The sequence below is a fragment of the Typopeltis vanoorti genome, chromosome 20, assembly GCF_054136105.1.
Source record: "Typopeltis vanoorti isolate ZY-2024b chromosome 20, IOZ_Tvanoo_1.0, whole genome shotgun sequence".
Lineage (NCBI taxonomy): Eukaryota > Metazoa > Arthropoda > Arachnida > Uropygi > Thelyphonidae > Typopeltis > Typopeltis vanoorti.
The window spans coordinates 27,972,415-27,986,455 of record NC_143568.1 but is presented as its reverse complement, the minus strand read 5'-3'; the positions used below and the strand labels follow the sequence as shown (position 1 = coordinate 27,986,455).

Sequence of the window (14,041 nt, the reverse complement as noted above, 5' to 3'; positions counted from 1 at the left end):
ACGCCTTCATATAATACTACTGTACTGACTGCTCATTAATTTAATTTAAGCTTATTAACATAATAGTTTTAATATAATTCATATCTTCTCTTATTTTTATTTTAATCATATTTTAATATTTAATATAATTAGTAATATATATACATATATGAACGGGTAAACGGCCCACACCAAAATTGTATATAATTAGTTATCTCTGTGTGTGCTTTGACAACAAAGTTTCTTGGAATGTAACGTGCCAAGTTTCTGGGGTTGATGAACAGGGAAACGAGCGCGTGTAAGCTTTAGCTTTTAACTTTCGTACATGGTTAATCAAGTCAGTAATAAATTGGGAAACTTTCACAGGCTTGCAGCATAATCGATGATTTGTCGTTGTGATAGTAATGGATAAAGCGTAGAAATAGATAGGGCTTTGAGGATGATTTTAAAAACGTATTAGCTTACTTGCTGTTACTAATGGGTCAAGTACATTGTGCGCTTACTGAGGAAGAGCTAGATGACTATCAGGTGAAAATAATATTCGTTGCTTGTTTAAGTTAAAACGAATGCAGTTTATTATACCCCGGCTGTGTTGCTATATTCTTCTTTATGCGTAAGAAATATAAGGTTAAAGCTATAGATGTTAAGTTCCTCAGAATATTGCTATAGCAACAGGTGCCTGCAGCCATGTAGAAATGGTATTTGTATTCATAGCAGCGAGTTTCCTTCCACGAAGAAAGACCCTTGTGGGTTCAGTTCTAGTTTAAAGACTAGACGAACCTTTTCTAAGCTTTTCTTCAAAAAGGAACTCCGGCAACTACCTTTGGAGTATGACGTTAGCGGATTTATTTATTACAGTAACGCTCAATGAATCTTTGACTAAGATTCATTGAGGGAGTGATAGAAGTTACAGGCGTAGAATTATTCAACTCTTATGTCCTAATACGTATTATGAAGATAATATTGTTGACAATTCCATGCAAAACATTTATGCCATGAACTTGACAAGCACACACACATTAGTATAGTAATGGATTTTTAAATGTAAAGCAAAAAAAAAAAAAACATGACTAGTGTGTGTGTAATATATATAATAATTAATTTAATATATAATTAATTATATATTTATATATATAAAAGTTTGTTTTATTAAAAGGATAATCTGGAAATTGTAAGCTTCTAAAAGGTAGGATGTGGAAATTGAAGTAATGTATATGGATTCACCCAAATAGAATCAACAGAAATGGGGAATTTTTTTTTTTTTTAGTTGATAACAAGTTGGATTAAGTATGTTTATAAACCAAATGATTAATAAGAATCACAGAATGATAATGCAAAAAATTAATTGAGTTAACCATTAGAAAAAGCTAAAAACAAGATCAACATTGAAGGGATAAAATTAGAAAGGACTACCAGAATGCTAAATGCAAAGCAAAATTTGACTAGAATAGATTTGGAAAGCCATTATTCATTATTATAAAATTAATAAATTAATCCTTTGATGCTTTTTTTGGATTCTTCAAACAATGCTGAGGTGATGATCCTAATCCTAACTAATGTTTATTGTTTGCTTGTGTATATTTTATGGTGGAATTTGCTGTGCTACAAAATTAAAAGCCTTCATTTTTAACTATTTGCCTATGTCAAAGATTGACTAACCCTGAAATCATCTTAAAATAAAAAAAAAAATAGTCACAGGAAAAAGTCCCGGTTAGTGACCAGAATCAAATGTCTTTCTTCTGGATTCAGCATCATGTAAGTTATCACTAGGTATATTGCAGCCCAACTCATTAGCAGTCGGGTAATAATCAAGGAATAAGAAAACACCCAGCTGAGACAAGATAATTCAGGAATAAAATTCATAGAATGTGTAGAACTTTCAAAGATAATTATAAAGTATTTTCCACAATATAATTTAGAAGAATAATGGAATTGATAAATCAGACTGTTGGTTTGGAAATATTTTATATCGATCTGAAATTACAAATATAATATGATCCATAGTGCAATTGGAAGAATGATGGTGTGTTGTGCACTTTGATTGAAAAAGGCCTGAGTTTGATTCTTGTCATGATGAGAGGAATCTTTATATGTTTTTTTTTTTTTTTTTTTTTTCAGTTGAAGGTGAGTTAGGTGATCTCATACAGAGGTAGCAGGGTTTTTCTCCTGGAAACTTGGGTTTTTCATCCTGCATACAGACAAATTGGCCTTGAGAACACACACCATTTACAGACAAAAAAAACAACTAAACTAGTTATGGTGGGCAGTAGATGGCACTGGTGTAGGTAATGATGGTAGTGCCAGTTTACTGTATTTTGTGGATTAAGTGGTGAAGACGGAGAGTTGTAGAGTAGGTACCCTCCCACGAGTCTTTGGACTCCTTGAAGGTGTGTAATAATAATAATAATGGGTTTTAATCACGAATAGAGAAAATATATTAAAAGAATATTATACACATTGCAACACCATTATCACAGTAGTACCATGTGTGTGTTTGTGTGTACATATACATATATATATATATATTTTTATATCTGACCCACACACAAAAGGCCACAAGACCTATAGCACATTAGTGCTGTGTGTGTGTGTGTGTGTGTGTGGGCAAGAGGAATAGAAGAGAGGAGGAGTCTGTTCACATTTTGCTTGAACAGCTGAGGGTTGTAATCTTTGGGGAAGGCAGAGTTGGGGAGACTGTTCCAAAGGACAGAAGTAGATAGAATGAAAGAGGAGGCATTGAAGTTGGGTCGGTGCATTTCAAGATGGATTGTAAAAGGATGTTGGTTAGAAGTGGCTATTTCAGTGATTTTGGAGGAGAGTGGAGGAATAATGGTGGCTAATTCAGCAGAGCACTGTCTGTGAAAGTTGGTTTCAGTGATGCCATTCAGTTGGAAAGACCTTGGTTGAAATTCTGTCTAGGACATGAAGAATGTTTATAAGGGCTCACAGAAACTTGAGTTTAAACATCCTATAAACTGGCTAGAAGAACACAAATTGACAGCCATATGCAGATAGGATTAACTGTCATATCAGAGGATTAATCGGGTTTCAAAACAGGCAAGTTACTTGGCTGTGACAGGCCATTAAGCCTAACATGTAATGAGAAATGGGAATTGGTACTCCATCATTGTGCATTATTGTTTTGAAATCTTCAGTGTTTATTTTGTAATAGCAATTATATTAAGATAAAAATGGCTGCATTAGTAGAAATAGTTATCATTTCATGAAGTGAAATTTTCTGTTTTTGTTCTTTTAAATTATGAAGTTAAAAAAAATGAATGCAAAAGTCAATGAGGGGAAGAAACAGGAGAAATTACTGAAAATATTTTTTTGCTTAGAACAGACAAAAACCTAGAGCTGATTTTGATCCAGTAGAAGCAAATAACAAATATTTCACAGATTTATTTCTTTAATAGCCTAAATGATTTCATAGTTAGGATGTTCAAATCTATTTTCCAGTGACAACCTAAATGTTGTTGTTTAATGAAATAAAGAGACATGTTAATCCTAAACACTAAACAGCAACATGAGTGATAATCAACATCTAAGTATTCATACCAGATTAGTGATTTCTTGAGCTCAAATATCACTGAGCTTTGTCTGTAATGTGTCATAAGTTCTTTCCCTTTCTTGAGTGAGATTTATTAAAAAAACCTTTCAACTAGTTTAGTTTCATATAAGAGTGGCAGGGTTTTTCCTCCAGCAGTTGGGTTTATCATCATGAAACAAACTAGTCAAAGGAACACACACAATGAACCGATATAATATGCCAGCCCTATATATAACTGTAGCTGCTTTGACTAATTTAAAACAATCAACCTATTCATTAAATGTTAAATGTATTAAACAGTGTTAAATTATTGTCTGATTGTGTAATTTTTTTCATCAGTCTGTAGTATTTAATAAATAATTTTTATTTTTTAGGAATTGACTTACTTTACAAAACATGAAATAATTCAGTAAGTATGCTTATTTTCCTGATTAATTTCATATATAAATATCTATAAATTACATAAAAATTATTTTTTGGAGCACACCATGCTTACTGTACAACTTGAAAGCAATTTAAGTTTACTCTAAAATCCTAATTTTTAATCAGATTTAGCTAATTTCTTTAGAGAAACTCTTAACTTGGTAATTCCATTGATAATTGTTAAACTTTATTGCAGGAGCATTAATGCACATTTATTGTCGTGACCCATCAGTATTCATTAGACATAATATATTATGTATTCCTATTTTTTATTGGTTGCTTGCTCATTTCCACTATTTCTTCATACTTTTTTCTTGCATCATGAGTGATAAAATAGCATTACTGCTTAATCGTTAGGAAAGTCTACATTAGAATTGATATTAATTATGATCTCTGCTATAATCCAAGAAAGTACGGAATAGCTGTAATTCAACATTAAACGTAAAAGTAAACTTCTTGAACTGCATGCAGTTTCAAATAAAGTAATGTGGGTAAACTTTGAAATGGGGTATTAGACAATTAGTATTAGTATTACTTCCAAGCCTTCATGGAGTCCAAAGACCATTCCATTCCACAGACTGACTACTAGACATTGTATGGTATTGAACCAGATAGTAATGATTCCAGAGTCATCCCGATCAGCTAGTGCCAAATCCTGCTGCCACTTCTCTGCCAACTATTATTTTTCAGGAAATAGCAACGTAGACCTGAGGCAAGTGTCCAAAGCATATTAATTGTAATAATTTTAATTAATACTTTCCTATATTTCAGCATTGTTACATTGCCATCATCAGGGATCATAGAAACAATGAAATGTGCATGTAGGCACTAACACTGGACAAATGAGACTGAAGAAAAACAACGAAAGTTGGACCTAGAGTCCTAAATGGTGCCACCTAGTGGGTAAATTGGCCTTTGGACTGAAGATCTAAGGATGAGTGCTTCCAAAATTTGGGGCAGTTCATGTACCTAAATCTGTTGAGGTTTATAAAATTTCTCAGGGCTGATGAAGATTCAAGGAATAGCTTCTCTATTTGTATTTGCTGTGGTGTAATAGAGTGATTTTCTTCCAGCATATCCTGAAGTGGGTATCCAGAGCACATGGTCAGCAAGTCCTGAGTGGCAGTAATGGTGGAACCAGATGTAGTCCTTGTGTTCAGAAATTCTGATGTTGGCTATCCTGCCTGTTTGGCCATAGTCGGATAGTTTGTAAATGCAAGGGACCTGGTAGATCTGCAGAATGTGACTGGTCTTTGGTGGAGCGGATAAGGGATACCAATATTTTATGTGATCGGTAAGTGGTTGTAAGGTGTATTTCCTTAGGATTTGTGTTAATTTTTGTGATGTTCCCCAAATATATGAAATGGTGATAGATTTTGTGTAATCTCTGCTTTGAAAGGAGAGAAGATATGGTGGGGTGTTTGTGGTTACAGGGTTTTAATATTTTTTTGAGATTGTAGACATTGGCTAAGAAAGTATTGAGAACATGATTGTTGCTGAAATATAGGAAAGTATTAATTAAAATTATTATAATTAAAACAGCAAAAATCCAACCAAAAAAAAACAAAACAAAAAAGCATAAAAAATCACCAACATTAACTCTTACTATTAAAAAAAAAAATAATTTTTTTTTAATAGTAAGAGTTTCTTCTACCACAGGGGCAGTACTTGTGCATTCATCAGAACTGATATCTCTGATAAGCTTTGATAATCACTCTGACCTCTTCAGTTACCTCTTTCTCCAATTTTCTGCAGTCCAAATACCCTAATAGTGAGGTCATCATTTGTTGTCTTTTTCCATTTTCACCAATCAAGCAGACAGGGATGCCATTAGCAGCAACCTGACACAGATCATCAATCTTCTCTACCAGAATACATGACAACCTTCTCCAGTCTGCTAACTCACTTCATCTCTTCTTAACAAGCTTCCCTTCCAAATATATTGTGGATATCAGTTCTCTTCTTGGTAACTTACCACAACCTCATACAAGATTCCTTCACCATGAAACAACCTTCATCCAGCAGTTCTCAATCTCATGTCTTTTGGCATTACAAGAGAGTGAAATGGGATGACCCCCCCCCCTTCCATGGGTCTACTCTTCCTCTTTTTAGTCTGAAAACTGCTCCTATTCTCGAGATTCAAACATCTGCTCAGACTGAATAACAAAAATCATACCTCATTCCAACCAAAATTCCAGTCCCATCCATACCTTGGTTCTCAAAAAAAGTGTGCCAACACAGTACTAGAAAACTCAGATGCTAGAAAGCTGTAAAAAAAAAATAAAGAATAAATAAATAAAAATCAACAAATATATATCAGGTTTTGAAAGGATGAACTTCTGCAAACCTGTCTCCTGTCCAAATGGCAGCTGAGCTTTCTGGTCCCATGCCAAGGCTGTTGGGTATAACTTTTTCCCCACTCATGTTTCCACCACTCTCACATACAGATGGTACCATAGTAAGCAACTTCACTTATCTAAGCAGTTAAACTAATTTAATTTGTTCCTGTACATTGTCTTCATTACATTAGAACATAATTAGCTTTGTTGCATTTGTTTCTAATGTTATTTAAGGGCACATGTTGACTTTACTTGCCAGGAAATTTCTCTGATTTCTTTTCCTGGACTGCTTCTTTAACTTGAGTTTGCCATGAAGATTTTAGTTCATGCCTTATCTGCTAAAAAGCAACAATGTTTTTGGTCAAAAAATGAATACAACAAGAATATAGGAAGCTCTGAATTCACTGGATGTGGCTTTTTTGTTCCCAAAGATCAAAAATAATTATAAAATAAATACAATAAATTTTATAAGGCTACATATATGATAATATCAATACTAACATTTAGATACTATTGAAATAAACTGAAATAACATGGATACAAAGCATAAATTAATTGATGTATATATCATCCATATAGCTGTTTGGATGGTTAAATGATAATCAACAAAGATGCATTTTGGACATCCTGAAAATTGAGTTTGGTAAATGTTTTCAACACTGGGACTACTATTTCTGCATCATCATCAGCAGAAACAGTGATCCAAGTGTATTGCTATAGGAGGAACTTACGTTGGTGGAGATGAAACTAAGAATCCTGTAGTGCTAATTTTACTTTATAGCAGTATCCAACTAACCAGCAAAATTTCAATCAGATAATTATCCATTAAATATTGTAAGTGGCAAATATTTATGCCTACAAAATAATTATAACAGAAATAGTGAAGTTAATATGAACACACTGAATTTGTTTGAACATAGCTTTTCCAAATCAGGCTAAAACTATTATAGCAGAAAATAAAATATTTCTCTTGAAAAGCTGTAAGTTGTATTTGTTGGTAAACACTTTTGTGGGGAAGACTGTTCCAGCAGCAGACAGAATAATAAAGGAAGAGAAGCAGATATATAGGGGTGTTTGCAGTTTGACTATAAAAGGATACTAGGCAGCTATTGCACATGTTTCAATAGGCTTAATGAAAAGGAGAGGAATGTTGTTAGTCCAGTGGAGCAGTGTCCATGGAAGTACCTGTAGAAAAGACATACAGACTTTCCTAACCTTAGTGGTTAAGCAGGTTGAAGATAATTACATCATCATCATCAAATTCCTGCCATGTACCCTCAAGGGGTGTACCGGATATGATAGTACTACATGAAAAATTTTTTTTTTTTTTTTTTTTTTTTCATTTCAATGATGGTACAACATGACAACATGACCAAAATACAAAATGATGGAGATAATTACAGAGTTAGTAATTAGATGGGTGAAAAGTAACAACTTGAGCAGAAAAGGATGACAAGTTTTTTGGTGACTGAGGAAGCTATTGATATGATGTGTTTATGTGAGTAAAGGCTAGTCATAAATGCCATTGTGAGAACAAAGACTTGATCCAGTCTGACTATAGAATGGAACTCCTGTAGGTCATCCTACTTAGTGTTGCTGTAGTTCTAAAGGACATAAGCTTGAGAATGGCTGAGAGAAGGATTTCTGTGGAAGAGGAAACTTGCACAAGATTATGGTAAGTTCACCATGCCTTTACAGGTAGTATCACCAGAGTGCACCAACTTCCTTGTGTAAAAAAAATTACTTTGGGATAAATTTAAATACCAGACTCTGGTAGAGCAGTAATTTTGAGACCAGTGTATAGACATGTGTGAGTCTCCATAGCTCATTTGGCATAAAGAGCTCATTGGGCAGAAAGACCTGTGTTTGATTTCCATCCATTACGTGAGGAACCTTTATCTGATCTCTTTTGTTAAAAGTGAGTTAGCTGGTCTCATACAGAGGTAGAGGTTTTTCACCCAGAAACTCAGGGTTTTTTTTTTATCCCTCTGAACAGGCAAACTGGCCTCCTAGAATTCACACACATCTACAGATATAAGACACTCCTGGAATAAGGATTAAGCAACTTATTCCATAGGATTTAGGTTTCGAATGCCTGCATGGTGAAGTGTGGATCTATGTGTGAGCATAAATCAGGATCAGGTACAGACACATATAAGATATAATTGAAGATATGATTATCACTTACTTAGTGATCCCCAAGCATATTTGTTATTTTACTCTTTTCCACCATCAAGTGAAACTTTTATCATTTGGTTTAAAGTTGTGCTTAACAATTCTCAGAGTGCATTATGAAATGTTGACCTGTATGAAAAAGAATTTACAAAGCTAGCATTTCCCAGATAAGTTTTTTTGAAATTTCACTTCAGACAATGGAGTAGAAATTTATTTCAAATATGCCTTTTGAATCTAAAGGAAATCTCCCCTCTCTCCAGAAAAAAATAGTTGAAAAGCATGTTAGATTGTCGAGTATCAGATTTCAAATAAAATACACAATTTTATTTGAAATTGTGTATTTCCATAATAACATATTTTTATAGATTATGGATGTTCACTCCGATTCAAACATTAATGTTTTTTTCTGGAATGTCACACCTATTATTGTGATGCTGGAAAAGTAACATGACATTATTTTCACTTAATGCTATGGAAATTTTGCTGAATGCAAATGCTATTTCTGTTGTTAAGAAGGGCACGTCCAATATATACACAGTATATATAACAAATTTTCATGGATATAACAATTCCAGATTGTCTTCATATGTTATTCCTTGATTACACATTATTGAGAAATAATTCAGAAAGCATAGTATAATTTCACAGTTAACATCTCTTGTATAAGTTAAGCAGAAATTAATTCTTGTACCATTAAGCAGCAGATTTTCATTTTTTCTTTGTGTGCGTGTGCACACACAAACACACATATATATAAAACCATCATAAAACAAGCAGATAAAAATCATTCAAAGTGACCTTTGAGGTCTTCACCATAAAAAAAAAAATCATAAAATTAGCAAATGCTGTGCAAACCATTCAGCATAGAAGATATATATCTTCTTCACTGACTGGTTTGGAAATATAGAAAGAGAAAGAAAGAGCAAGGGGGGGGTAGCATTTATTTTCAGATTAATCAGGCAGACTTTTTTCCTTTTAAAATTTTGTTTTCATATTTGAAATTTGAAATTAAATTAATCTTTTTCTGTTTTTATAGTTTTGAAATGATATGTTTTATTAATATGTTAATCTTATTATTTATTATTATTAATAATCTTGGCATTGAAAATTATTAAAAAGAAAAGATAATATGAGAGGAGACCTGTGTAGCCCTGTGAAAGTGGTATTTGCATCCATAGGCACCAGGCCACCTGAAAAAAAAAAAGATGTCCTGAGTTTGATTTTAGTTGCTGACTAGAAGATCTTTTCTAAACCTTTATTCGATCGGTTCCTGAGTTAGTTGATCTCTGGCAATAACAAGCAGGAATTTCCATCCTGTAAACTCAAGAAAATTGACTGAATAACTCACATTATTTCAGGCAACAATATACTGTGTTAGTCACCATGAGGTGGCAGCACTTGTCTACCATCTCTTCACCAGATGCCATTGAAAATTAGTGATAGTCTTGGGCCAGCCAACACTGATTGACTTATGGTGGATTTTAACTGTCCTTCAGTCTCTAAAAGTTAGATAGCACCTACTCCCTATGGGAATAAAAGGCATTAGCAAATTAATTAATTAATTAATTTATTTATTTATTATAATATGAGAGTGTTCTGAGAGTAGTGCCTCTATTATGATAGCTCTCCACCAAAAGAAATGTAAGAATTATGTTCAAGATGAATAAAAAAAATTATAGTTTGAAGTGTCTGCTTTATTTTTATATGCTATTTTTCAACATTGTTGCCCTCTCTTTCAGTACATTTCTCTGCCATGTAGCGAGGTTTTCATACCTATTGTAGTAAAACTCTTCAGGTTGTTTTCAGAACTATTTTCTCATCCCAGCTTTAACTTTCCTCTTCATTTTCAAAAGGATACTTTTGAGATAAAAAAAAAAAATCAACTAACGCCTTTTTATTCCCGTATATACGGGAGTAGGCGAGGCCATTTAGCCCTATCTAACTTTTGGAGACTGAGTAGGCAGTTCAATCTCCACTGGTACCCAATCAGAGACAGATGGCCCAAGGCTATCACTAATTAAGCGGTACGCAGTGAAGAGAGACGGCTCAAATGTGCCGCCATCTCGTGGTCTCTAACTCTAACACAATATATTTAATGTCTGAAATAATGTGGGTTCTACGGTCGATTTTCTTGAGTTTACAGGACGAAAAACCCGAGTTTCCGGGAGGAAAAACCTGCTTGCCCGTGCCAGAGATCGACTAACTCGGGAACCGGTCGAAAAAAGGCTTAGAAAAATTTCCTCTAGTCGCCGACTAGACTCGAAACCAAGACTTCCTTCGTGCGGCCTAGCGCGATGGTGTGCAAATGCCACATCCACTGAGCTACACAGGCTCTTACTTTTGAGATGTCTTGTCAATTTAGGAAATAACCAGGAGTCTGAAACTCAGTCCAGAATGTAAAGATGATGTTCCACAACTTCATATCTAATCTCTTGAATGGCTATTGTTCACTTCATAGTTGTGAAACATCCTGTATACAGTCTGGACTTGGCTCCATTGGACTTCTGCTTATTTCCTGAAGCAAAGACACATTTCAGGAGTATCTATTTTGAATATGATGAACAGATTAAAGTTGGGATTCTGTTTCAGTTGGGCTGAAACAGAATTTTTGTCACGTGACATCTCCATGCAGTCCAAGGACTCATCGTAGAAGGATACTCTAAACACCTACACACTACATAAGCCACCATTCACCAATACAGTACATAACTGGAATATTAGTAACTTCTACACATGCAGTATTAATCGCGCACAGTATTACTGATCTTCATTTTCACTCCACATCTTTTTCTGCAGTGATGGAATCTGTTAATTGTGCAATACATAATAATGCTTAATGATATAATGAACACCAAGAGGGCAAAAATATATATTTATTAAACTCACTAACATTTCATTGGTTTTCTACCAGCATCATCAGAGCATAATAATAACTTCAACAGGCACACAGCACTAAACTAAGTAATTGTAGAAAAAATTTAAATTGTAATTGACATCTAGTGTTCTTTATGGTGCCCGCTATGTGTCAGATAACTACAAAGTTAATTTAGAGAAGGAGACTATCATTTTAAGACCTAATAGCCAGACGAGATCTTTGGTAAATGAATGCAGCACTACTGCTAAGATTGGGAGAGTGATTCATGGCTGATGCTTTATTCTAAGAATGTCCTCAAACTTATAACGACTTCTGTGTAATATAGAAATTTTTCTATATTACATCCTATCATGGTCTGCCAATCCTGACTTGCCATACAGATGATCTCAGAAGTAATTTTTGTGTTCTTCAAGGCAGATGTTAACTGATCTACCAGTCTGTCCAAAGTAGGTTAAATTGCAAGCTTAAGGAACTTTATACACTCCAGGATGTTCAAGAGGATGTGGTTAATCTTTAGGAGAATATATGGAAGTAGCTAGCTGAATTGTGTGTTGGGTATAAGAGGGATGGGAGTCTGCATATTATATTTTATTTATTTTATATGGGCTGTAGCCATTGGCTAAAAAGGTGTTGCAAAGGTCCCTGAGATGAGTTTCAAGGGCTGTGTCATTTGAACAAATGGCCCTAGCTCAATAAATAAGTGTTTTGAAGATGCAATACTGTTGAGAAGGGTGGTGATGTGATTGTTTATGTAAATACCTATCAATATGAAGGTTTTCTGTAGATGGAATGAACCATTAGGAAGTCATGTCACTAGTGTACCTCAAAAGGGGAGACTATTATTACTTTCTTTTTTCTATGGGAAAGTTTATTTTAGGATGTTGGTTGTTAAGATGCACTAAAAATGTATCTAATGTGTCTGGACCATGAAATTAAACAGCAAACATCATCAATATAGCACAGCCAAACTGTTGGTTTTAGTAGTGTTGCTGTGTTGAGCGCTTGGTTTTCAAAATGCTCCACATAGAAGTTTGTTGGAGAGGAATCCATTGCAATCCCATCTAGCTGTTTGTACATGTTTACTTTCCATAGGAAATAACTTGCATATATGATAAATCTGAATAATTCTATTATGTTTTTTTTGGGGGGGGGGGATGTAGCTTAATAAGGTCAAGAGTCTCGGTCAAAAGGTACATTAGCAAAAGTGAGGGGTGACTGAAACTGACCATGATGTCAGAATCTGTCAGAGTTTGATTTTCTATTAATGTTTTAAAGTCCAAAGAATTTTTAATAGATGAGGGAGAACTGCCTTTAAGGAAGGAAAGTGATTTGGATAAATGTTTAGCCAGTTTGTAGGTTGGACAGTCTATGTTATCTACTATTAGACAAAGGGGGAGGGGGTATTGGGTTTGTGAATTTTAGGTACCTTGAATACACAAATACACAAAACAGTGTACAAATTATCTTAAAAAGTTACATCCTCGCTTATTATGTCAAACCACCCTGGATATGTGGATGTATTACATAGACATGTTACAGATCTGAGAGGCTATTCTTAGAATCAGCATCAGCCATGAAGCACTCTCCCAACCTCAACAGGTATGGTTGCATTAATTTACCAAAGATCTGGGAGACTATCATTTTAAGACCTAATTGCCAGACTTCTGTAAATTAACTTTGTAGTTATTCGTGCCATGTAAGAACATTAAGCTGTTTCTACAATTACTTAACTTAGTGCTGAGTGTCTGAGTAGCAAAACGTTAGTGAGTTTAATAAATGTATTTTTTCTTCTTGGTGTTTGTTGTACTGTTAAGCATTATTATAAATAATGAACAACACCTAAGGCTTTCTTCACATGCAATACACAATCTTCTGATATGTTTCTTTGTTCAGTCTTTATATCAATGACATTGTCAATAAATTTCAGAGAGATATTCAGTTGTTTGCAGATAATGCAAAACTGGGAAGTGTTATTAGTAATAGTGCTGATGTGATAGCCCTTCAAGAGGATATGAATGAGCTGGACTGAAGGTCAAATGAATGAGGTTACCACTTTAATCCAACTAAACGTAAGGTAATAAAGTTTGGAATCCATTGATAAGAAGCTGCATACTCTTGTTGGATCAACTCTACTAGAGGAAGTGGAGGAGGCATGGGACTTAGTATGGTGATTGATATAAACTTGAAGTTTAGGGGACATATTGCAAAGGTGGTGTAGATCAGTGCTTTCCCAAAGTTATGGATGACAAGGCCCCTTTTGGGAAAATTAAAATATTTCACATCCCCATCGAAAAAAAATCGTAATATAGACATATATTATTATAATATTTATTGTATTTATATTCAATAAAATTTATATTCAAGATTTTGCGTTTATAATCTTTTTTGTGTTTCTTATTAATATCTTTGAAATGAAACTTATATGAATAAGCATATATTTACTAATATTCGTTAATCACCGAAATAAGCAAGAAGCAAAATTTGTGAACCAACATCAATGTGTGATTTTTTCCATTAAAATATAAAAAAGAACAAAAAGAAATAATAAAAATTAAATACGTTTCTTTTAAGATTAAAAAAAATCTACTTAGTCTTAAAACATTTTAAATTTGTTTTCATTATTTCACGGCCTCCTCAACAAAACTTACGACCCCTCAAGGGGGACCGCGGCCTACAGTTTGGGAAGCGCTGGTATAGATA

General features: G+C 34.0%; 1 protein-coding gene across 1 annotated transcript in view; it reads left to right on the top strand.

Moving 5' to 3' along the window:
- Window positions 1-269: 269 nt before the first annotated feature.
- LOC150095299 (calcium and integrin-binding protein 1-like) overlaps window positions 270-14,041 on the top strand; it is a 59,011-nt gene continuing 45,239 nt past the window's right edge. The window contains exons 1-2 of the mRNA XM_090410439.1: window positions 270-507; window positions 3,904-3,938. Of these exons, the coding sequence (XP_090266565.1) occupies window positions 457-507; window positions 3,904-3,938 (86 nt within the window). The 5' untranslated portion in view covers window positions 270-456. The remainder of the gene's footprint in view (window positions 508-3,903; window positions 3,939-14,041) is intronic.